Source organism: Salmo trutta, chromosome 5 (genome assembly GCF_901001165.1).
Source record: "Salmo trutta chromosome 5, fSalTru1.1, whole genome shotgun sequence".
In the NCBI taxonomy this organism is placed as follows: Eukaryota; Metazoa; Chordata; class Actinopteri; order Salmoniformes; family Salmonidae; genus Salmo; species Salmo trutta.
The window spans coordinates 15924269-15948397 of record NC_042961.1 but is presented as its reverse complement, the minus strand read 5'-3'; the positions used below and the strand labels follow the sequence as shown (position 1 = coordinate 15948397).

General features: G+C 42.1%; 1 protein-coding gene across 1 annotated transcript in view; it reads left to right on the top strand.

Moving 5' to 3' along the window:
- Window positions 1-17405: 17405 nt before the first annotated feature.
- Window positions 17406-24129, top strand: part of LOC115193734 (VPS10 domain-containing receptor SorCS3) — a 32471-nt gene continuing 25747 nt past the window's right edge. The window contains exons 1-2 of the mRNA XM_029752689.1: window positions 17406-17459; window positions 17597-17664. Of these exons, the coding sequence (XP_029608549.1) occupies window positions 17457-17459; window positions 17597-17664 (71 nt within the window). The 5' untranslated portion in view covers window positions 17406-17456. The remainder of the gene's footprint in view (window positions 17460-17596; window positions 17665-24129) is intronic.

Sequence of the window (24129 nt, the reverse complement as noted above, 5' to 3'; positions counted from 1 at the left end):
AGTAAGACAAAATCAAGTCTGAAATTGCAAAGTGGAAATTACAAACTTCTGAAGCCTTTTTAAATCTCAAATACACACAAAAGTTTAGTTCTCCTGCAACAGGATGCTCAAATTAAGATCCTGTATCTGTAAATGAAATAACCACTGGTGCAGTCCATGCTTGACTGCTGCTTGGCCAACTCTAGCTACATGAGTTACTCTTGACTTAACCTCATCCCTAGGATAATTGCTCTTGCACATACCAGTTCAACAGATAGAGAGCCAGCTGGTGGGCGAGAATACTATTGACCAGCATTTCTTCAATCAATCATTATGCCCCTGATTAGGTGTGTTAGCGCTGGGCTGGAACAAATACCTGGGCATCCTTTAGATCTCCAGGACCAGGATGTTTCTCCATTAGCACTGAATGTAGTGATTCAAATCGTTTTAAAGGAAAGCATCTGTCATAAAAACGCAAATACAAGTTAAGAGCTGATGTAACTGTAATCGGCCAATATGGAAATGTTCTGTTCTGTTTTTTTATGATGTGAAGTGTTGTAAGATGTAAGAAATCAGTGTATGGGCTGGGGTATTCTGTGAGACCAAATAATAATCTCAATTTGCCCTCTGCAGCTTTGTGTTGTCTCATCCAAACAAAGAGAACACTTTGAATTTCAGTTTCCGTCCTTGGCTGGAAACCAATAGTGATCTAGTAGCACAGAGAATTGATTTTGTCAGAAGTGTGCTTGTCCGTATGTGTGTGTGTGTGTGGGAGAGAGAGAGAGAGAGAGAGCAAGAGAGAGAGAGAGAGAGAGAGAGAGAGAGAGAGATGTGTCCAGCTGGTATCACAATGTATATCAAAATGAAATTATGTCTAGAACACCTCTGTTGCCATGGAGTCTGTCCATTCAAGCATCTCCAAAGAATCTAAATCTCTGCAAACAGCGCTTTCCTTTGGTATACCTTTTATGTCTCTATCTGCTTTCACGTTCCACAAAAGATACAGGATTGGAATTCATGGTTCCATAACAAAACCAGGCACTTGGATAAGCCAATTAAAACAAAACAAAAAACAGAATAGAATGTTAAGATAAAGGAATGACTGATCTCCACAGAGAGTGGGAGCCAATCTGAAAATGATTGGTTGACTTTCCTGGGGCAAAGTTCTCCCCACATCAATAAAACATAAACATTAATAAATGCACTGCTTTCGGCCTTTCCTGGGTCCTTACTTAATTTTATGTATGCAAGTGAGTGATGATATGCATTGAAATGTGTATTTACCTAGAAGGCTCAAAATAATTTTGTTGCCAATTTTGTTTGTTTGTTTTGGATATTTACATAAATGCAATAATGCATCATAAAAACTTGAATTTGGAATGTGCCTTTTGCGACATCAGTAGTCAAGCATTGCAGATACAGTATGTTAGAGGTTCATTGCTGCTCGGTCTCTGGTGGCTGCAGTATTTGCATGTATAGTAGTTGTTCTCGATTGACATGAGCTGCTGTTGCGCTGCCTACCAATAATGAGAGAGACGTAGGAACATTTTGTCTCCAATGATGTACCCGTGATGAATCCACTTAGGGACAATTTCTCCTTCTAGTTATCTGCCTGGGCAGCATGCTGCCCTGCGGTGGATTGCTGTTGACCTAATTCTATGGGTCAGTATAGTTAACAGTCATGAAGCCAATGGGGAGAAACAGCAGATATGTGGAAAATGCTCTCACAATTTAGACAGCATTGACTTGGTAATGGATGCTTAGCCTGAACCCAAATCTTGGCCTGACACTTGTGTTAGGGTCAATTACACCCAAATCAACAGATCATCTCACATGGAATTGTATGATTTGTTCTTCATTAGGCTAATGGTGGGTGAAATCATGAAACTTATGACAATGATGTCACAATGTAATTGTCACCACACATGCCTCTGGCATCGCTTAAGCTGTGAAAATGAAGGACAACCAATGCCTTTTGGTGTGATATGATATGGCGTCATTATATTCCCTCCAGAAAGAGGTTTAGTTGGCAGTTGAAATCTTATTACAGACAGATGTAATTTACTATGCGAAGTATCAGGCTCCCTTGCCACTGACCCATCATAACCAGCAAAACATGAAGAAACAAATACTACACTCCTAGAATTTTTTGGGATGAGGGTTGTTCGGTTGTCCCCATAGGAGAACCCTTTGAATAAGCCTTTTTGGTTCTAGGTAGAAAACTTTTGGTTCCAGGTTGAACCCTTTTGGGTTCATGTACTATCCATTTTAGAACCAAAAAGGGTTATCCTATAGGGACAGCCGAAGAACCCTTTTGGAACCTTTTTTTCAAAGAGTGTAGGCTACACTGTTTGGTGGACATTTTTTCCTCCTCGTGTTTTTCAAAGAGGCAATTAGTTCGAACATCAGAGCCATTTAACTAAATCTATATTCCAAATTGATTCTGACTCTGGTGTTGGTCCTTGCAGACATGGCGCATTTAGTTATGCAAATGGTTATCTTTCTCCTTGATTGGTTAATTAACCTGGGATGGAGATAGTCCATGCCTAGCAGAGCCGTCGTTTGATGGGTAAATTGTGGGTCAATTGGGTTTTTAGCATTTTGGAGTCGGGCTGGAGGCATGGCATTGTTCTTTAACTCTTGTGTGGCTTCTTTGGTTTAATGACTCGTTCTATGGGTCCCATAAGGTTAATGTGTTTAAACTCACTGTAATTGAGCTTTCGACCTCTCTTTCAGTCCCCATTTTTTATTCATGATGCTACGGCACATTGTTGCTCCTCTCTTGATATTGATCTTCTACTCTCTCTATCTCTCTCCCTCTCTCTCGATCTCCCCCTTCACTCTTTCTCCCCTTCTCTGTGGATCCCCCCTTCCCTCCCTCTCTTTCTCTATCCCCCATTTAACCCTCTCTTCCTCTCTTCCTCTCTCTTCCCCCCTTCACTCTCTATCCCCCTTCTCTCTCTGTCCCCCACTTCTCTCTCTCTCTCTCACTCGCTCGCTCACTCACTCACTCACTCACTCACTCACTCACTCACTCACTCACTCACTCACTCACTCACTCACTCATCTATTTATTGCTCCCGAGTGGCGAATCGGTCTAAGGTACTGCATCTCAGTGCTAGAGGCGTCATTACAGACCCTGGTTTGATCCTTCTCTCTCTGTAAGATCCACTTCCGGCCAAGTTTCAGCCTCCCGGTTTTTTACTCAAATGTCTTGGTACTTGGTAAATTTCATGATGCCGTTGGCAGTGGTGGAAAAAGTAACTAATTGTCATACTTGAGTAAACGTAAAGATACCTTATTAGAAAATGACTCAAGTTAAAGTGAAAGTCACCCAGTAAAATACTACTTCAGTAAAAGTCTAAACGTATTTGGTTTTAAATATACTTAAGTATCAAAAGTACATGTAAATCATTGTAAATAAGAATTTGTTCTGAACTGACTTGCCTGGTTAAATTAAGGTTAAATAAAAAATAATTGCTAAAATATACTTAAGTATCAAAAGTAAAAGTGTTCCTTATATTAAGAAAACCAGACGACACCATTTGTTTGTGTTTTCAATTTACGGATCACCAGAGGCACACTCCAACACTCAGACATAACTTACAAACAAAGCATTTGTGTTCGTGGGTCCACCAGATCAGAGGCAGTAGGGCTGACCAAGGATGTTCTCTTGATAAGTGTCACAAGGGTCGTATGAAGGGGACCAAGGCGCAGCGGATATAGTGCTCATATTCTTTCTTTATTTAGAGAGAACACTCAAACAAAATAAACAAACGACCAAACAGTTCCGGAAGGCGCACAGGCTATACAGAAAACAAACAGAGGATCGGTGGCAGCTAGTAGGCCGGCGACGACGACCGCCGAGCACCGCCCGGGCGAGGAGGGGCGCCACCATCCGTCGATGTTGTGACAATAAGTGAGTGAATTGAACCATTTTACTGTCCTGCTAAGCATTCAAAATGTAACGTGTACTTTTGGGTGTCAGGGAAAATGTACGGGGTAAAAAGTAAACTATTTTCTTTAGGAATGTAGTGAAGTAAAAATAAAAGTAAGCAAAAATATAAATAGTAAAGTACAGATACCCCCAAAAACTACTTAGTAGTACTTAAAGTATTTTTACTAAAGTACTTTATTTTTATTTATTTATTATTAAAAAACAATTTAAGGGGTGGATCAGCTTTAATATTGCGGATAGATTGTTGCTTCCGTTAATGTAATTGTCTGCATCATTTCCAATCCCTCATATATTTTTTTGTTGGGGGGGGGGGTAAATATATATATCCATATACATACATACGTACATACCCACAGTTTTTTTAGAATATACCTTCACTTTTCCCTGCAAACCCTACCACCCCTCCCCCAATTGGAGTAAAGTAATAAACAATAACACTTAGGCTTCTACCTTCAGTTTATACACATTTTACAGACACAGTCTATTTTGCAATAGTTATATTTTGTTTGTTTTTAGTCCTTCCTCTATTTCTGATGTCCATCCAGTTTGATTTCTATTTGTAACTGTGCTATTTCACAAAATGTCTGAACCTATATACATTTTACATTGGTTATGTTGTTGTTATTAGTCCCACCCTTCCGCTCCATTCAACCCCTCCCATCTATCTCTTAACACCATCCATTTTGGATTTCTATTTGCCATATATTTTTCAACTGTGCTGTGATGCTTCACAAAAGTACTGAACCTTTCTATTCTCATAGCTTCTACAGATTGTAAATTAAAGATAAACATTTTTGCTAAAATAATTATTATATTATTGATTGATTGACTATGACTTTTCAAATCACCCAGTATTGCTATCTGCAACGTTAGTTCAAGGTAAATGTTGCTATTCTTCAGCCATTCCTGGACCTGTGACCAAAAACGAGCTACATATGTACAGTACCAAAATAAATGATCTAATGACTCTGCCTCCTCGCAGCAAAATCTGCAGAGCTGGGAAGATTGTATCCCCCATATACACTACTGTTCAAAAGTTTGGGGTCACTTCGAAATGTCCTTGTTTTTGAAAGAAAAGCACATTTTTGGTCCATTAAAATAACATCAAATTGATCAGAAATACAGTGAATGTTGTAACTGACAATTTTTTTATGGAATATCTACATAGGCGTACAGAGGCCCACTATCAGCAACCATCACTCCTGTGTTCCAATGGCACGTTGTGTTAGCTAATCCACATTTATAATTTTAAAAGTCTAATTGATCAGAAAACCCTTTTGCAATTATGTTAGCACAGCTGAAAACTGTTGTTCTGGTTAAAGAAGCAATACAATTGGCCTTCTTTAGTCTAGTTGAGTATCATGAACATCAGCATTTATGGGTTCGATTACAGACTCAAAATGGCCAGAAACAAAGACCTTTCTTCTGAAACTCGTCAGTCTAGTCTTGTTCTGAGAAATGAAGGCTATTCCATACGAGAAATTGACAAGAAACTGAAGATCTTGTACAAAGCTGTGTACTAATCCCTTCACAGAACAGCGCAAACTGGCTCTGTCACACCCTGATCTGTTTCACCTGTCCTCGTTATTGTATCCACCCCCTCCAGGTGTTGCTTGTTTTCCCCAGTATATTTATCCCTGTGTTTCCTGTCTCTCTGTGCCAGTTCGTCTTGTATGTTCCAAGTCAACCAGCGGTTTTCCCGTTCACCTGCTTTTTGCTATTCTCCTTTTTCTAGTACTCCCGGTTTTGACCCTTGCCTGTTTCTGGACTCTGTACCCGCCTGCCTGATCATTCTGCCTGCCTTGACCATGAGCGTGTCTGCCACTCTGTACCTCCTGGACTCTGATCTGGTTTTGACCTTTTGCCTGTCCACGACCATTCTCTTGCCTATTCCTTTTAGATTAATAAACATTGTAAGACTCCAACCATCTGCCTCCTGTGTATGCATCTGGCTCTCGCTTTGTGCCTTGATAGTACGAACTGGCCCCCTAACCATCGATAGACGCCCAAGGGAACGCAGGAGTGAGAGGAGGTCTGGTCTCGGGCACACTCATGCACTCGCTATCGCTCGTTCACCTTCGAGGGAATCCAGAAGTTTGCGAAGGCAGCTTTTCCGAGAGGATTCGAAGCCACTCGAGCAGTGTCGTGAATCTACGACGGGTGATTTGGGAAGAGCTAGGTTATCAGTTGGGGAATGCTCACAGAGGATGAATAGTAACTGTTGTCTGTACTGTGGAGGGGCAGGACATTTTATAGCTACCTGCCCTATTAGGAAACCCTTGTCTCTAGTAGGTACCAATACTATGGTGAGTCAGACTGGGAGTTCCCTAATTCCCATCACCCGCACACCCTTTGTGCTTGTGCTGTGGGGAGACCAATCTTAGTCTCTCCAAGTGCTCATTGACTCTGAGGCTGATGAAAATCTTATGGATGCCATGATAGCTTCAGAGCTTGGTATTCCCACTCAGCCTCTCTCTGTTCCCATGGATGCTAGGGCAGTGGACAGCCGCTCTATAGGGGAAGTCACCCATAATACTGTGCCCGTTCAATTACGTGTTTCTGGTAACCACAGTAAGACCATACAGTTCCTCCTCATTGCATCTCCCCATGTTCCGGTTGTTTTGGGATTTTCCTGGCTCCAAAAGCACAATCCTGTGTTTCACTGGACCACAAGCTCCATCCTGGGTTGGATCCCTTTTTGCCATTCCCACTGCCTTCAAGCAGCACAGCCTTCCCCAAGTTGTCTTCCTCAGGATGTTAGCAAGACTGTGGATATCTCTGCTATTCCCACTGAATACCATGTAAGGCACGTGCTACTTCCCTTCCCCCGCACCGTCCTTATGATTGTGTCATGTTTCTTCTCCCAGGCACTTCACCACCTCGGGGTCGGTTATATTCTCTGTCCGGACCAGAGACCAAAGCTATGGAGGAGTACATAGAGGAGTCTCTGGCCACTGGGGCCATCCATCTATCTGCAACTCCTGCCGGCGCAGGGTTTTTCTTTGTGCACTGACTACCGGGGACTTAAGACATTACTGTTAAAAATTGTTACCCCCTTCCGCTCCTTTCATCAGCGTTTGAACCTGTCCAGGAGGCCACCATGTTTTCCAAGTTGGACCGCTGGAATGCCTACCACCTGGTTCGGATACGTGAGGGGGATGAGTGGAAGACAGCCTTCAACACAGCCAGTGGACATTATGAGTACCAGGTCATGCCATTTGGACTCACCAATGCCACCGCTGTTTTCCAGGCTTTGGTCAACGATGTGCTCCGGGACATGCTAAACCGGTTTGTGTTCGTTTACCTTGACGTCCTGTTTCTTTTCCCGATCTGCCCAAGAACATGTACTCCATGTTAGACAGGTCCTTCAGCGCCTCCTGGAGAACCAATTGTTCGCAAAAGCCAAGAATTGAATTCCACCACTCTACTATCACCTTTATGGGATAAGTCATTGCTGAGGGCAATGTTCAGATGGATCCTGGAAAGGTGAAAGCCATGGTGGATTGGCCTCAACCAATGTCCAGGGTGTAGTTGCAATGGTTTTTGGTTTTGCCAACTTCTACCCGCCGTTTCATTCGGGATTACAGAACCCTGGCGGCCCCCTCTCGGCACTCACCTCTCCCAAGGTACCGTTCAAATGGTCTCCAGCTGTCGACAAAGCCTTTGTGGACCTGAAGCATCGGTTCAGAACAGCACCCATCCTCATTGTTACACATGCCTCTTGGAGGAGGGAACGCAACACCCTGCTACACTCAACTCCCCATGGAGTGAAAGAGGTATGGGATTGCAGGTGCGGGTAAGGATGACAGAGGCCGAAAATGTTACCGTTAACAGGGAATTTATTCCTTCACACGGTAATGTGGGGAAAAGGGGCTGGACGGAACCAAAGCAAAGAAAGTTAAAGAGTCCCCTCTCCTACCTTACCTGCCTACCCACCACTTACCTAACCTTATCGCCACCTGGAACACTAACCAAAATACAGGGGGTGGTCCACCCAGGTCTTACCTAGTGTGCATAGACAGAGTACATACTACGGGTATATGTATGCCCGCAGGCCTCTTGCCTAAGCACTCCCAAGGTGCCTTGCCCTTCCCCTCTGGGAACAAAAACAGAATAATACTAATGTAACGTGAACAATTTTAATAATCAGAACACAGTCCTTGTGACAAAAACATACCTCAGCAGGACCGGCTACAAAATACCATACAAAAACTGTCTGAGCAACAACCCACACAGGACATCAAAGAAGATTTCTCTGAGCAACAACCAACACAGGACATCAAAGAAGATCTCTCTGAGCAACAACCCACACAGGACATCAAAGAAGATCTCTCTGAGCAACAACCCACACAGGACATCAAAGAAGATCTCTCTGAGCAACAACCAACACAGGACATCAAAGAAGATCTCTCTGAGCAACAACCCACACAGGACATCAAAGAAGATCTCTCTGAGCAACAACCCACACAGGACATCAAAGAAGATCCCTCTGAGCAACAACCCACACAGGACATCAAAGAAGATCTCTCTGAGCAACAACCCACACAGGACATCAAAGAAGATCTCTCTGAGCAACAACCCACACAGGACATACCAATAAGCTCTCTCTCTGAGCAAAGGAACACTGGCTTTTATACAGCTGGAGAAGGAGTCTGTAATTGAAGACAGCTGTATCCCTTATCAAGAGGGCGGGATCAGACCTCCAATCTGCAATGGGGGACCAATCAGCTGCTTGGGGGAGTCCAGTAAGCCATTTCCTGAAATACATACACATACATACAAACCCACAACAACACAGAAACTGGGGAATGTAACACTCATCCATCCGGATCCCTCGCGTCAGTTTGTGGTGGAAGTTGATGCTTCGGATGTTGGAGTGGGGGCCATCCTGTTCCAGCGATCTGCCCAGGACTAAAAGCTTCATCCCTGTGCCTTCCTGTCCCATCGTCTCAATCCTGCGGAGAGGAACTACGATGTAGGCAACCGAGAACTCCTGGTGGTTAAGATGGCGTTGGAAGAGTGGAGGCACTGACTGGATGGAGCAGAACAGCCATTCTTGGTCTGGACTGACCATAAAAACTTGGAATATATCTGTATAGCCAAGCACCTCAACTCCATGCAGGCCCGGTGGGCCCTCTTGTTTACCAGATTCAATTCACCATTTCCTACCGCCCAGGGTCAAAACATTTGAAACCTAATGCTCTCTCCTGCCTATACAGTTCTTCTGCGACACCCTCGACCTCTGAAACCATTCTCCCTGCCTCATGACTTGCTGCCACTGTGGATTGGGGTATTGTGAACCTGGTTCGCGAGGTGCAACGCTCCCAGCCTGGATCTGAAGGGGGCCCAACTAAACGTCTGTTTTGTCCGGTCCCGGGTCCTGGTATGGGCTCATTCCTCCAGGCTGACCTGTCATCCAGGGTCCCGTCGTACACTCGCCTCCCTCCAACAACGTTTCTAGTGGTCCACAATGGTTCCTGACGTTCTGCCTTCATCGCCGCATGCACAGTGTGTGCTCAGAACAAAACTCCACGGCAAGCTCCTTCTGGCCTCCTTCAGCCACTACCGGTCCCTCATCGTCCCTGGTCTCATATCTCTGGACTTTGTCACTGGGCTCCCTCCATCTGATGGCAACACTGTCATTCTGACTGTAGAAGGCCAGCATCCCGGAGTCGCCTCTTCACTGTTGACATTTAGACTGGTGTTTTGCGGATACTATTTAATGAATCTGCCAGTTGAGGACTTGTGAGGCATCTGTATCAAACTAGATACACTAATGTACTTGTCCTCTTGCTCAGTTGTGCACCGGGGCCTCCCACTCTTTCTATTCTGGTTCGAGATAGTTTGCACTGTTCGTAACAAGTTTCAATACATTTTGGTAGCATTTCTATGTTGAAGATTGAAAAATAATTTGGCACATTTTTCCCCATATTCCATCCAGTTTGCTTTATTTTTATAATATTACACTGGATCTTGAATAAGTTCTTCCATTTATTTTTGTTTTCCCTCTGACTTATTCTGTGCCTGTATGGTACAGTTTTTATTGCTATCTAACTGGACTGTTAGTCCTTCAAATTCCTTTGTTAATATAGACTCTTTTGATCTAAATTGCTTTTGTTTTAGAGATGAGTATTGAATTGCATGGCCTCTAAAGACACATTTAAAAGTGTCCCATACAATAAGGGGATCTGTTGTACCTATGTTATGTCGGGAAAAAGTCAGTTATAAATTCTTCTGTCCTAGTTATAAACAAGTTATCATCCAGTGGGCTTTGATTAAATTACCAATATCCTCTCCCACGTGGAAATTCTGTAAGAGTAATATATATGCCAATTATGTAATGATCCGACCGCATTCTGTCCCCTATCAACACTTTAACTTTTGGTGCCAGAGAGAATGACATAAGAAGGTAATCAAGACGACTAGCTTGATTAAGCCTCCGAGACGTATATCTCACTAGGTCAGGGTATTTAAGCCTCCATATATCCACTAATTCCAATATATCCATGACATTCCTGATTTCCTTAAGTGCCTTAGGGTGATAGTTTGTAGTGTGATTTCCTTTACGGTCCATAGAGGTATTAACATTCCCCACCATAGTGTAGAGTTGATCAATTCTTATATATACTTTCAAAGAAGCTTGGATCATCATTATTTGGACCGTATAGGTTAATAAGCCATATATGTCTATTTGTCCAATGACGTATTTAAAATAATCCATCTACCTTGATGATCTGTTTGGACAATTTAAACATGTATCATCAACCCCCAACCCCCCCCAATTCCTTTTTCCACAAAACTTAATCTAAAATTGTTGAATGAGTTTCCTGTAAACAATAGATTTTATATTCCTTCTCTTTTAGCCAGGTAAATACTGCTTGTCTTTTCTTATTATCTGCTAAGCCATTACAATTATAACTGGCTATACTTATTTCACCACTTAGCATAATGAGACAGAAGTTTCAATTATGTTTATCAAAGTATATGTTTGTAAACGTACCATTAAAAATTAACATGATGATTGAGTGTCTATAGCTGTACCATGATATTTGCATTGCTACTAAGTAAACCTCCAATTGGTCCCCACTATACCACCCGCTAACAGCCCTCCTCATCCCGAGTTGAATTGTCATCCCAATGCCCGGCAGACCACCCCGGATCCCATAGCCCCGGATAGACAGGGAAACATCATTTGAAAAGAGCACACAGTGCCACCCACAGAACAGAAGCAGATCAACCGCCAAATGCATTTCCATCGCCCTCACCTTGATTTGTATTACATACAGCCATTGAAAAATATGTGTGTACTGTATATATATATATATATATATATATATATATATATATATATATATATTATGTATATATATATGTGTATATTAAAAAAATCCTGTTTATCTTATTTTCCATAATTAGCTATTAATATTTGTAGTAATGTGGACAATTTATGCAAAAGATTTTACCTCTCACCAGTCTTGCCATTACCAAAATTACATTATTGCAAGGAATTATTATATTAGCAAACAATTATTGTGAATCATCGTATATTGTCCCTAACATCTTTTACTCCGTCACAACAGTTGTGGGATACACACACTCATACACACTCATACACACTCAACCCCTTTCCCCCAGAACAACCATAGACTCAGATTCTCAACAGTTGCACCATCCCAGAGCCCAACTCAAGAAAGGTCTTGATTACGAATGCATATACAGTTGCAGCTGTATGAGAAGGCAAAAAAATGGGCAGAAATGGGGAGATTTGATTAACCATAGTCACCTCCTAGATTATGGAGGTCAGATATACAGTGGGGGAAAAAAGTATTTGATCCCCTGCTGATTTTGTACGTTTGCCCACTGACAAAGAAAGGATCAGTCTATAATTTTAATAGTAGGTTTATTTGAACAGTGAGAGACAGAATAACAACAAAAAAATCCAGAAAAAAGCATGTCAAAAATGTTATAAATTGATTTGCATTTTATGGAGGGAAATAAGTATTTGACCCCCTCTCAATCAGAAAGATTTCTGGCTCCCAGGTGTCTTTTATACAGGTAACAAGCTGAGATTAGGAGCACACTCTTAAAGGGAGTGCTCCTAACCGCAGCTTGTTACCTGTAAAAAAGACACCTGTCCACAGAAGCAATCAATCAATCAGATTCCAAACTCTCCACCATGGCCAAGACCAAAGAGCTCTCTAAGGATTTCAGGGACAAGATTGTAGACCTACACAAGGCTGGAATGGGCTACAAGACCATCGCCAAGCAGCTTGGTGAGAAGGTGACAACATTTGGTGCGATTATTCGCAAATGGAAGAAACACAAAAGAACTGTCAATATCCCTCGGCCTGGGGCTCCATGCAAGATCTCATCTCTTGGAGTTGCAATGATCATGAGAATGGTGAGGAATCAGCCCAGAACTACACGAGAGGATCTTGTCAATGATCTCAAGGCAGCTGGGACCATAGTCACCAAGAAAACTATTGGTAGCACAGTACGCCGTGAAGGACTGAAATCCTGCAGCGCCCGCAAGGTCCCCCTGCTCAAGAATACATACACAGGCCCGTCTGAAGTCTGCCAATGAATATCTGAATGACTCAGAGGACAACTGGTGAAAGTGTTGTGGTCAGATGAGACCAAAATAGAGCTCTTTGACATCAACTCAACTCGCCGTGTTTGGAAGAGGAGGAATGCTGCCTATGACCCCAAGAACACCATCTCCACCGTCAAACATGGAGGTGGAAAAATTATGCTTTGGGGCTGTTTTTCTGCTAAGGGGACAGGACAACTTCACCGCATCAAAGGGACGATGGACGGGGCCATGTACCGTAAAATTTTGGGTGAAAACCTCCTTCCCTCAGCCAGGACATTGAAAATGGGTCGTGGATGGGTATTCCAGCATGACAATGACCCAAAACACACGGCCAAGGCAACAAAGGAGTGGCTCAAGAAGAAGCACATTAAGGTCCTGGAGTGGCCTAGCCAGTCTCCAGACCTTAATCCCATAGAAAATCTGTGGAGGGAGCTGAAGGTTTGAGTTGCCAAACGTCAGCCTCGAAACCTTAATGACTTGGAGAAGATCTGCAAAGAGGAGTGGGACAGAATCCCTCCTGAGATGTGTGCAAACCTGGTGGCCAACTACAAGAAACGTCTGACCTCTGTGATTGCCAAGAAGGGTTTTGCCACCAAGTACTAAGTCATGTTTTGCAGAGGGGTCAAATACTTATTTCCCTCATTAAAATGCAAATTATTTTATAACATTTTTGACATGCGTTTTTCTGGATTTTTTTGTTGTTGTTCTGTCTCTCACTGTTCAAATAAACCTACTATTAAAATTATAGACTGATCCTTTCTTTGTCAGTGGGCAAACGTACAAAATCAGCAGGGGATCAAATACTTTTTTCCCCCTACAGTACCCCCTTCCCCTGAAACACCCACAACATTTACTTAAGTACTTTACACCATTGGCCGTTGGCCTTTTTGACCATGCACACAAATGGTGGGTTTGGACTTCGAAAGAACAATGCATATGCAGAAAATACTGGTGTGCCGGTGGAGCTTTGATGTTATTGGGCTATTTTTCTTCCACTGATCCTGGGGCCCTTGTTAAGGTCAACGGCGTCATAGCCACCATTTGCCTTGATGACAGCTTTGCACACTCTTGGCATTCTCTCAACCAGCTTCACCTGGAATTATTTTCCAACAGTCTTGAAGGAGTTCCTACATATGCTGAGCACCTGTTGGCTGCTTTTCCTTCCCTCTGCAGTGCATCTCATCCCAAACCATCTCAATTGGGTTGAGGTCAGGTGATTGTGGAGGCCAGGTCATCTGATTCAGCACTCCATCACTCTCCTTCTTGGTCAAATAGTCCTTACACAGCCTGGAGGTGTGTTGGATCATTATCCTGTTGAAAAACAAATGATTGTACCACTAGGCACAAACCAGATGGGATGACGAATCGCTGCAGAATGCTGTGGTAGCCATGCTGGTTAAGTGTGCCTTGAATTCTAAATAAATCACAGACAGTGTCACCAACAAAGCACCTCCACAACATCACACCTCCTTTTCCATGCTTCGCGGTGGGAACCACACATGCAGAGATCATCCATTCACCTACTCTGCGTTTCACAAAGACACAGCGGTTGGAACCCAAAATCTCAAATTTGGACTCATCAGACCAAAGGACAGATTTCCACCGGTCTAAATCAAATCAAATCAAAGTTTATTTGTCACGTGCACCGAATACAACAGGTGTAGACCTTACAGTGAAATGCTTACTTACAGGCTCTAACCAATAGTGCGGAAAAAAAAGGTATGTGTGTGTGTGTGTGTGTGTAGGTAAGTAAAGAAATAAAATAACAGTAAAAAGACATTTGAAAATAACAGCAGCAAGGCTATATACAGAGACCGGTTAGTCATACTTATTGAGGTAGTATGTACATGTAGGTATGGTTAAAGTGACTATGCATATATAATGAACAGAGAGTAGCAGTAGTGTAAAAAGAGGGGTTGGCGGGTGGTGGGACACAATGCAGATAGCCCGGTTAGCCAATGTGCGGGAGCACTGGTTGGTCGGGCCAATTGAGGTAGTATGGACATGAATGTATAGTTAAAGTGACTATGCATATATGATAAACAGAGAGTAGCAGCAGCGTAAAAGAGGGGTTGGTGGGGCACACAATGCAAATAGTCTGGGTAACCATTTGCTTAGCTGTTCAGGAGTCTTATGGCTTGGGGGTAAAAACTGTTGAGTAGCCTTTTTGTCCTAGACTTGGCACTCCGGTACCGCTCGTCATGCGTTAGTAGAGAGAACAGTCTATGACTGGGGTGGCTGGGGTCTTTGACAATTTTTAGGGCCTTTCTCTGACACCGCCTGGTGTAGAGGTCCTGGATGGCAGGCAGCTTTACCCCAGTGATGTACTGGGCCGTACGCACTACCCTCTGAAGTGCCTTGCGGTTGGAGGCCAAGCAATTGCCGTACCAGGCAGCGATGTAACCAGTCAGGATGCTCTCGATGTTGCAGCTGTAGAACCTTTTGAGGATCTCTCCTGAGGGGGAATAGGCTTTGTTGTTCCCTCTTCACGAATATCTTGGTGTGTTTGGACCATTCTAGTTTGTTGTTGATGTGGACACCAAGGAACTTGAAGCTCTCAACCTGCTCCACTACAGCCCCGTCGATGAGAATGGGGGCGGGCTCGGTGCTCCTTTTCCTGTAGTCCACAATCATCTCCTTAGTCTTGGTTACGTTGAGGGATAGGTTGTTATTCTGGCACCACCCGGCCAGGTCTCTGATCTCCTCCCTATAGGCTGTCTCGTCGTTGTCAGTGATCAGGCCTACCACTGTTGTGTCGTCTGCAGTCGTCCAGAACAGCTGATGCTCTCATGCATGCCTCAGTGTTGCTTGCCTCGAAGCGAGCATAGAAGTGATTTAGCTCATCTGGTAGGCTCGTGTCACTGGTAGGCTCGTGTCACAAAGAACTCACTAGGCAAGTAGTGTGGCCTGCAATTTATCACAATATAGTCTACTTCAGGCGAGCAAAATCTAGAGACTTCCTTAGATTTCGTTCCCCACCTGTTGTTTACAAATATGCACAGACCGCCCCCCCCCCCCCCACCTCCCACACGTCTTACCGGAGTGTGCTGTTCTATCCTGCCGGTGCAGCGTATATCCCGCTAGCTGAATATCCATGTCGTCATTCAGCCATGTTGTTTTTCTTTGATTATTTGAGCTGTTCTTGCCATAATATGGACTTTGTATTTTACCAAATAGGGCTGTCTTCTGTATACCACCACTAACTTGTCAAACAAGTTACAACTGATTGGCTCAAACGCATTAAGAAGGAATGAAATTCCACAAGTTAACTTTTAACAAGGCACACCTGTTAATTGAAATAAATTCCAGGTGACTACCTCATGGTTGAGAGAATGCCAAGAGTGTGCAAAGCTGTCAACAAGGCAAAGGGTGGCTCATTTGAAGAATCTCAAATACAGAATATATTTTGATTTGTGTAACACATTTTTGGTTACTTAAAAAAAATAAAAAAATAATAATATTTAACTAGGCAAGTCAGTTAAGAACAAAATCTTATTTTCAATGACGGCCTATGAACAGTAGGTTAACTACAGTACATCATTCCATGTGTGTTATTTCAATGTAGAAAATACTACAAATAAAGAAAAACCCTGGAATGAGTAGGTATGTCCAAACTTTTGACTGGAACTACAATATAAATATTTATTTTGATTTATATAATATTCCTCTATTAAACATAAATATATATTTATTAAATATAATATACCTTTATCAGAAAATGTTGAGACATCCATGCTTTTCTAAATCGGAAAATACTAAACACCATGACTTTTTACAGAAGGGGGGTCCTTAGAGGAGCCAATGATGTGCTTTGGTGAAGTCACATCACATGCAACTCCTCTGTGTGGCTCCCTTTCTCTCACATGCAGTATAGCTAGCTAAGAGCTAGCTACTTAAATGCTCAGAAAGTCATTAAATAATCTGTACATTTCTCCTTCAATAAAAAATGGAATCTCAATCTCTGGTAAATTAAGAGTTTTATTCAGCATTAAATCAAATGTTCATGGAATTAGTTTTTTGTAAATTGCTCAACTGTGAAACTACAATTCAAGTGGGAGGGACCTGAAAGTCATAGGCAAGAGACAATGAAGGCATAATTGTCTGTAATTTTTAAGTCATTTTGGCATGACTACTAATATGATTCATTTAAATGTATTTTTGTAAAATGGCCAGAATGAATTCTTCTTTCAAGAAAACATAATTTCAGATACTGTGAAGTACTAAAAACAATATAATTTTAATTCAAACACCTCATTTCTAGTAGAAAACACGCGTTTTTATGATTTTAGTAATTGCCGTTGTATAGTCCTTCTCCTCTCTCCTGTCTGACCCCTCTATCATCTGTCATGCACCTTAAGCATTCCCAAAATAACTTTATAATGCCATTGGAGTGACAGTAATGCATTTGAACACCATTTCACACTGCCCTCTGTGAATGTGTAGACATTTATGGCCCATATTTCCCTTCCCACAAACACTTTGTGTGCCCATCCACTGTGAAGACAAAACAACATAAGAGCAAAATAATGTACTTGTTGAGTGCAACCATATCTAGCACTACAGCAATTGAATGCTTGTAGAACTAGAAAACCTAAATCAACACATTATTGGTTGAATACTGACTGTTCACCTTTTTATGTTGCAGTCTGCACTATGAAAAGTTATCTGATTTTATATATTTGAAGGATAGAGAGAGAAGGAGAAAGAGAGGGGAGTTAGAGATTGAGCGAATGAGAGAAAGAAAGGTGGGAGGACTGGCTGTACTTCATTTTGTTGTTCACTGAACAATTTTCTGAATCCGCTGAGGGACTGTCACAAGACTTGACAGATTGCATGACTGTTCAGATCATTGCATCCAAGAGACTGGCAGATCTAGACAACTTGTGGATCATTTGTCATTGTGCTGTCTTACGAAGATCATATTTTATGGTAATGTAGCAATCATAGTGCATATTCCATGCTGTTAGACACAGGTAATACATGTTGTAAGTGAACTTGAATGCAGACGTACAGTAGATGTGCCTGCAAATGCATTTAATTAAAGTGCTTTTTGTTGTTATTTTTAGGTGATCCTGACCTTGACGAAGCAGTATGACTTTAACTTGGGTGCTTTCACTGAGAGTTCTCTGTGGAGGTAAGACTTCATGAACATGTTGTAATTCATATGTGCTGAACCTACTGTAGGGCTATGTTCTAATACAATTAGGGTTGCAAAGTTACTGGTAATGTACCAAAGTTACCGGAATCTTCTGTAATTTGGTAATTAACATGTAATCTAGGGTAAAATTTGTAATTTATGGTTGAATAACTTTCAAAAATGTATTCACATATAATATTAACATTTTTTATATCTGTGTCCATTTTGTCCATACTTTTTTAGTGGATAGACCATATGGTTCAAGATAAAGTAGTGTAATTAATTAAAAATGCATGTAATCATCAATGACATTATTTTCAATTAACTGCATCTCTTCCAACTATTTACTTTTTTCAGACCTGCCACCATTTTGGAGCCGAAACATTTACAAAAAAGACATACTGGCATAGTAAAATAAATGAGTGTGTAAAAAAATAAATAAAGAATATTGTTTGCTGAAACCCTCATAATAAACACCAATGTTATTCACTAAGTTGATGGTTTATATTTAGGATAGTGTTTTACAGCTTTATCGTTCTATTTTTTAAATAATTTCATTTCAATGTATTATTTTATATATTTTACATGTGATAAGGCCACAAACCTATTGGAATAACCCTGGATTGTAAACTGTCATGGTCAAAACATATTGATGCTATGGTAGCTAAGATGGGTCTGTCTGTAATAAAGTGTGGCCCTGCTTTCTTGATATTGCTATCAACAAAACAAGTCCTACAGGCCCTAGTTTTGTTGCACCTGGACTACTGCCCAGTCATATGGTCAAGTGACACAAAGAGGAACATAGGCACATTATATTTGGCCCATAACAGAGCAGCACAGCTAGCCCTTAAATGTACACAGAGAGCTAACATCAATGACATGCATGCCAATCTCTCCTGCCTCAAAGTAGAGGAGAGATTGACTGCATCACTACTTGTCTTTGAGAGAGGTATTGACATGTTGAAAGTACCAAGCTGTCTGTTCAAACAACTAGCACACAGCTGGGTACCCGACCTTCCCGAATTCCCGGAGACAGTGAAACAATGGTTCTCCTGTGAGGCCCCGGGTTGCCTGGGAGTCCTACCGGAGAGTAGGAAACGAAGACGCTGTTGGAGAGGGAGACGGGGGTGGGGGGGGGGCTTAGTGATATTGAGACACTGGGCGACCCGACCTCCATTACTGAGCATACTACTCGCCAATGTTTAATCTTTGGGAAATAAACTTGACGAACTCAGAGCGAGGATCTCCTTCCAGAGGGACATCAGATTCTTCAACATACTCTGTTTTTCAAAGAGCTGTCTTTCCTCCAACATCCAAATTAATTATATACAACCAGCTGGTTTTACAGTTCATCGAGCAGATAGGAAGAGGGCTCTCTGGCAAGAACAAAGGCGGAGGGCTCTGCTTTATGACCAATAACAAGTGGTGCGACGGGGGAAACGTGCAGGAACCTGAGAGCTTCTGCTCTCCCGACATGGAATACTTGGTCATCAAATGTCGCCCTTTTACCTTCCAAGAGAGCTCTCAGTATTATCGCCATGGCTGTGTACATCCCACAACAAGCCTACAACAAAAATGCTCTCAAAGATCTTCATTGGACCCTGAACAAACTGGAGACCGCGTACACGGAGGCAGTGTTCATTATTGTGGGGGACTTTAACAAAAGTAATTTAAGAACCGTGCTGTTACTGTCCAACTCGCAGAGATTCTATGCTGGTCCACTGCTACATGCCTTTTTGACATGGATGTAATCTCCCATCCTCCTTTCAGCAAATCTGACCATGACTCCATTTTGCTTCTCCCTGCCTACAAACAAAGACTCAAGAGGGAATTTCCAGTGTTCAGGTCTGTACAATGCTGGTCTGACCAATCAGAATCCATGCTCCAAGACACACCATTGGGTGCACGCTGCCTGCCCTCCAGGACACCTACAACATCAGGTGCTGCAGGAAAGCCAAGAAGATCATCAGGGACCTCCCAAGTCATGGCCAGTTCTCCCGGCTTCCATCACTCAGACGTGGGTGGTACAGGAGCATCATGGCTTAAACTAACAGACTAGCCAATAGCTTCTACCCCCAGACCACCAGACTGCTGAATAGTCACCACTAGTCAGCTACCTGCTTTCACTGACCCCTCCTGACAGCTTATGTAAATAAAGTATTTATGTTTTTATTTTTATTACATTTGCAAACATTTCTAAAAACCTGATTTTGCTTTTTCATTATGGGGTACTGTGTGTAGATTGATGAAGAAAACGTTTAATTTAGTACATTTTAGAATAAGGCTTTAACGTAACAAAATGCGGAAAAAGTCAAGCGGTCTGAATACTTTCCAAATGCACTGTACAAGTTTTGGAGAGGTGCGGAGGGCAGGGGGCTGCCACCCTGGGCGCCAATGAAGCAGTGGTAATAAAATAGCTGGATAAACTGTGATTGCCAGTCCAGGTGAAAAAAGTAACTCTTCCTATTATTTCAATGCATTTTTCCGCAAAAGGTGGATAAACTATTGGGGGGAAAAGTGGGTGAACTGTGTTTTGTGTTTACCCTCCACTACACCACTGTTGGACGCCCGGGGAGCTGTTGTGGGGGGTTAAGTGCCTTCTTCAAGGGCACAACGGCATCAAGGATTAGATACCAGCAACCCTCCGGCTGCTAGCTCACTTCCCCTCAGATTTTTCCCATCGTATCCGGGATTCAAATCGACTCTCTAACCACCTGCTTTATCTTAACTACCTTGCTATTGGTCAATGTTGATTTTCCTCATTCAGGAAATTCCCTGATGTTGGTTTTGATTGAATAATGCCCCTAACCATTTGTTGCAGAGCCAATACACACAGTACATGCAATAACTGCAGGCCTACCAATCCATTCACCCTATATCGTATGTTGAGTTACTGTATGCTGTCACATCATAAATAAGAATGGAATTCATTAAGTATTATATGGAGGCTGATACGGTCTCTTGTATTTTTTCCTCTCACCTTTTCCTAAGCCCACAGGAAACTCATTTCATTTTGAAAATACACCTGACAAAAAGACCATCAGTTCACCAAGCAGAGAAACTCAAATTAATTTCTGTTTCACTAGAAGCACCGCTAAGATTTACACCCGACTTGACACGTTTTGAAGGCCCATATTGTGTACAGGTCTTCCATCATCAAGGTGTCTGGTTAACAATAGCACCGCCAGTAAATTAGACTGTACCTCAGGGGATGCGGCAAGGCTCTTAGTATGATATTAAAAAAGGAAAGCATTTGAATGTTATGAAAAGAAACAGAGTAAATGATACCTGTAATAATATGATAAAGGATTTATGGATATAGCCCCGGGGCACTCTGGATGGCAATGGGAAGATCAATTGGTGCCTCACGAAAGGTATCTTAACAAGCATCTCCTACAGTACATGTTTTAAAGTAATGACTGCTTCCCTTAGTGAAGGAACTTCCCACTGTAATAACGTCATTTACGATGTCGTCTTTCCAGCTATAGTTGAGGATATTTGTCAGCCGCAATGAGGAGCTCTAAGACACAAATACAAAAGAGTTGAGGAGGAAACCTTTGCAAATGATCTCAGCAGCCAATGGAATGATCCAGCTTAATGCAAAAGCAGCGATAGCAGACCCTGGGTTTCTATCCAATTATGCAATGAAATTACATTTGGAGGCGCTCAGGTAGAACTGAGAGACACGAGTGGGTTGTGTGTTTGGTGAGTGGTAATAGAACTATGTAGAATATAGAGGGAGGGAGACATATTTACCCTTGTTATGGAACAACACTGGGAGTTGTAGATAAGGGACAGAGAACGTTCAGAGAAGCAAATGTCTTTTAATGTCTTTCATTTGTTTGTTTCTGGGGGGCAATTCAGCATAGCCTACTGTGTGGACATAGAAGCTTAAATATGTTATCTCATAAAGCGCTTCAGGGATTTAGGTCAATCGTACACTCATTCAATTAAATAAATTACCAGACAAAATACACTTCATTCACCAAGTTGAAGCACAACAGAGTTTAACGGAATTCTGAAAGGTACTTCATTATATGAAAGAATGTAATGTAATCAAATGTAAAGAGACTGTCCTTACATCTTTTTTTGGCACAAAAGGCGCAATTTAGAAATGTGGTTATGCATCAGCAGTTGTTCTCTTGTTATTTCAGTCACTAGCTCGTCACATCCAATTGGCGACAGATTTTCATGCGAATATTATAAAATGTGCATGAAGAAAATATGCAAATTTTCCCACCAGAGGTGTGTTTCCACCAAACTGACTTGTTGCAGATAAAAATGACTGCGTGATGACTAATGCACACAAAATGTACTTTTTCGTGAACGTTTTCATGTACCGAACACAAATGTAAAGTTCAATGTGTTTCCATCGCATTTTCAACATTTACCAATAGCTTTGTCACAAAAACTGTTGCGTTAAATAGCAAATGTGCCTACTTTGGTCTTGGCATGTGCGCTCAACAGCTCGCAGATATAGTAAAGGTAGGCTGTGCGGCTAGGCTACTCTACATTGTGAGATTATTATGGATAATAATATATATGGAATATATATTTTTTGTCAGCAGCAGTCACGCATCGATAATCATGTCACCAGAATAAGACCTTCAATATGTATTGGAAAGGAGCATCAAGATCAGTGTGCACTTTCACCACCCTGTGAAGTTCATCATAATAAAAATGTTCTTCATCCTAATAAACCACATTGTTTCCCAAGTCGTAGTGGGAGGACCACACACCATATCCTCGCATAACTCCAAGTTTACTTCGATATGACGGTTATTATCAATATTTGCACATAAAGGCGTATTGTCCCATCACTGCAACTCCCATATGGACCTTCCTCTAACCCGGACGACGCTTGGCCAATTGTACGCCGCCTCATGGGTCACCCGGTCGCTGCCGGCTGCAACAAGCCTGGGATCAAACCAGGATCTGTAGTGACCGCTGCGCCACTCCTGAGGCCTATCTGTCGGCTTTTATAAAATTGTACCGAAGCTTCCCATTTTCACAGCTGTTGTGATTTATTTTCATATGCTATTACTTTATTCACATAAAACTGTGGACAGAAACCATGGCAAAATGAGTAGAATTGCATGAAATTTGATATAAAATTGCAAAATCTTCTCTCCTCGCCATGGCAAAATGTGAAAAATTGCAGGAAATCAAATCCAAAATGTTTTTCTCTCTGCTGTCAAGAAGATGGCCGCTAAAATGGCTGCATGTGTGTGTATGGATGTGGGTATGCTGACCTTTTTTGTGGCCCCCATCAAAGTTGCCCATCCCTGATTTAGACAGCAATGTAACAGAGGGGGAGACAGGTAAGTTGGAGAGAGAGTCAAGAGGGAAAATGCAGGGATTGAACTCTGGTCTCCGATGGGGGAAGTACAGTGCATTCGGAAAGTATTCAGATCCCTTGACTTTTTCCACATTTTGTTACATTACAGCCTTATTCTAAAATAGATTACATTTTTTTTTAAATCCTCATAAATATACACACAATACCCCATAATGACAAAGAAAAAATAGGTTTGTAGAAATATTTGCAAATTTATAAAACCAAAACAGAAATACCTTATTTACATAAGTATTCAGACCCTTTGCTATGAGACTTGAAATTGAGCTCAGGTGCATCCTGTTTACATTGATCATCCTTGAGATGTTTCTACAACTTGATTAGAGTCCACCTGTGGTAAATTCAATTGATTGGACATGATTCAGAATGGCACACACCTGTCTATATAAGGCCCTTCAGTTGACAGTGTCACGTCCTGGCCAGTTTAAGGGTTAATTGTTATTGTAGTTTGGTCAGGACGTGGCAGAGGGTATTTGTTTTATGTGGTTCAGGGTGGTGGTTTTTGATTTAGTATTCCGGGGGTTTTTGGGCACTGTTTGAGATTCATGTATTCTATGTTTAGTCTAGGTAGTCTGTTTCTATGTTGAGTAAATTGGGGTGGACTTCCAATTGAAGGCAGCTGTGTGGTGTTGCCTTTGATTGCCAGACTGTTTGTTGATCGTTCGTTCTCTTGTTTGTTATTTTTGTACGTTCATTCTGAGTTAATAAACGTCAAGATGAGCTTACACATACCTGCTGCGTTTTGGTCCTCCATTACCAACGACAACCGTGACAGAATCTCCCACCAAAAATGGACCAAGCAGCAGAGGAAGGGAGCAAAGGGAATTCGGTGAGGACCGGGAACGCTACCGAGGAACGCGACTGCCGTTTAAACCGGAGAGGCAGCCCCAATAATTGTTTGGGGGGGGGCACATGGACAGATCGGCGGAGCCGAGGATGGAACCAGAGCTAGTGAGGGGAAAAGTGGAGGAAAGAGAAACAGAGACTATAAGGGAGTTGATGGGAAAATTGGAGGAGAAAAGGATGAGAGAGCTACTGTGTTGGTGTTTTAGGCACGACATTCGCCCTACAGAGCGTGTCCTAATGTTATCACCTGGAGTAGCGTT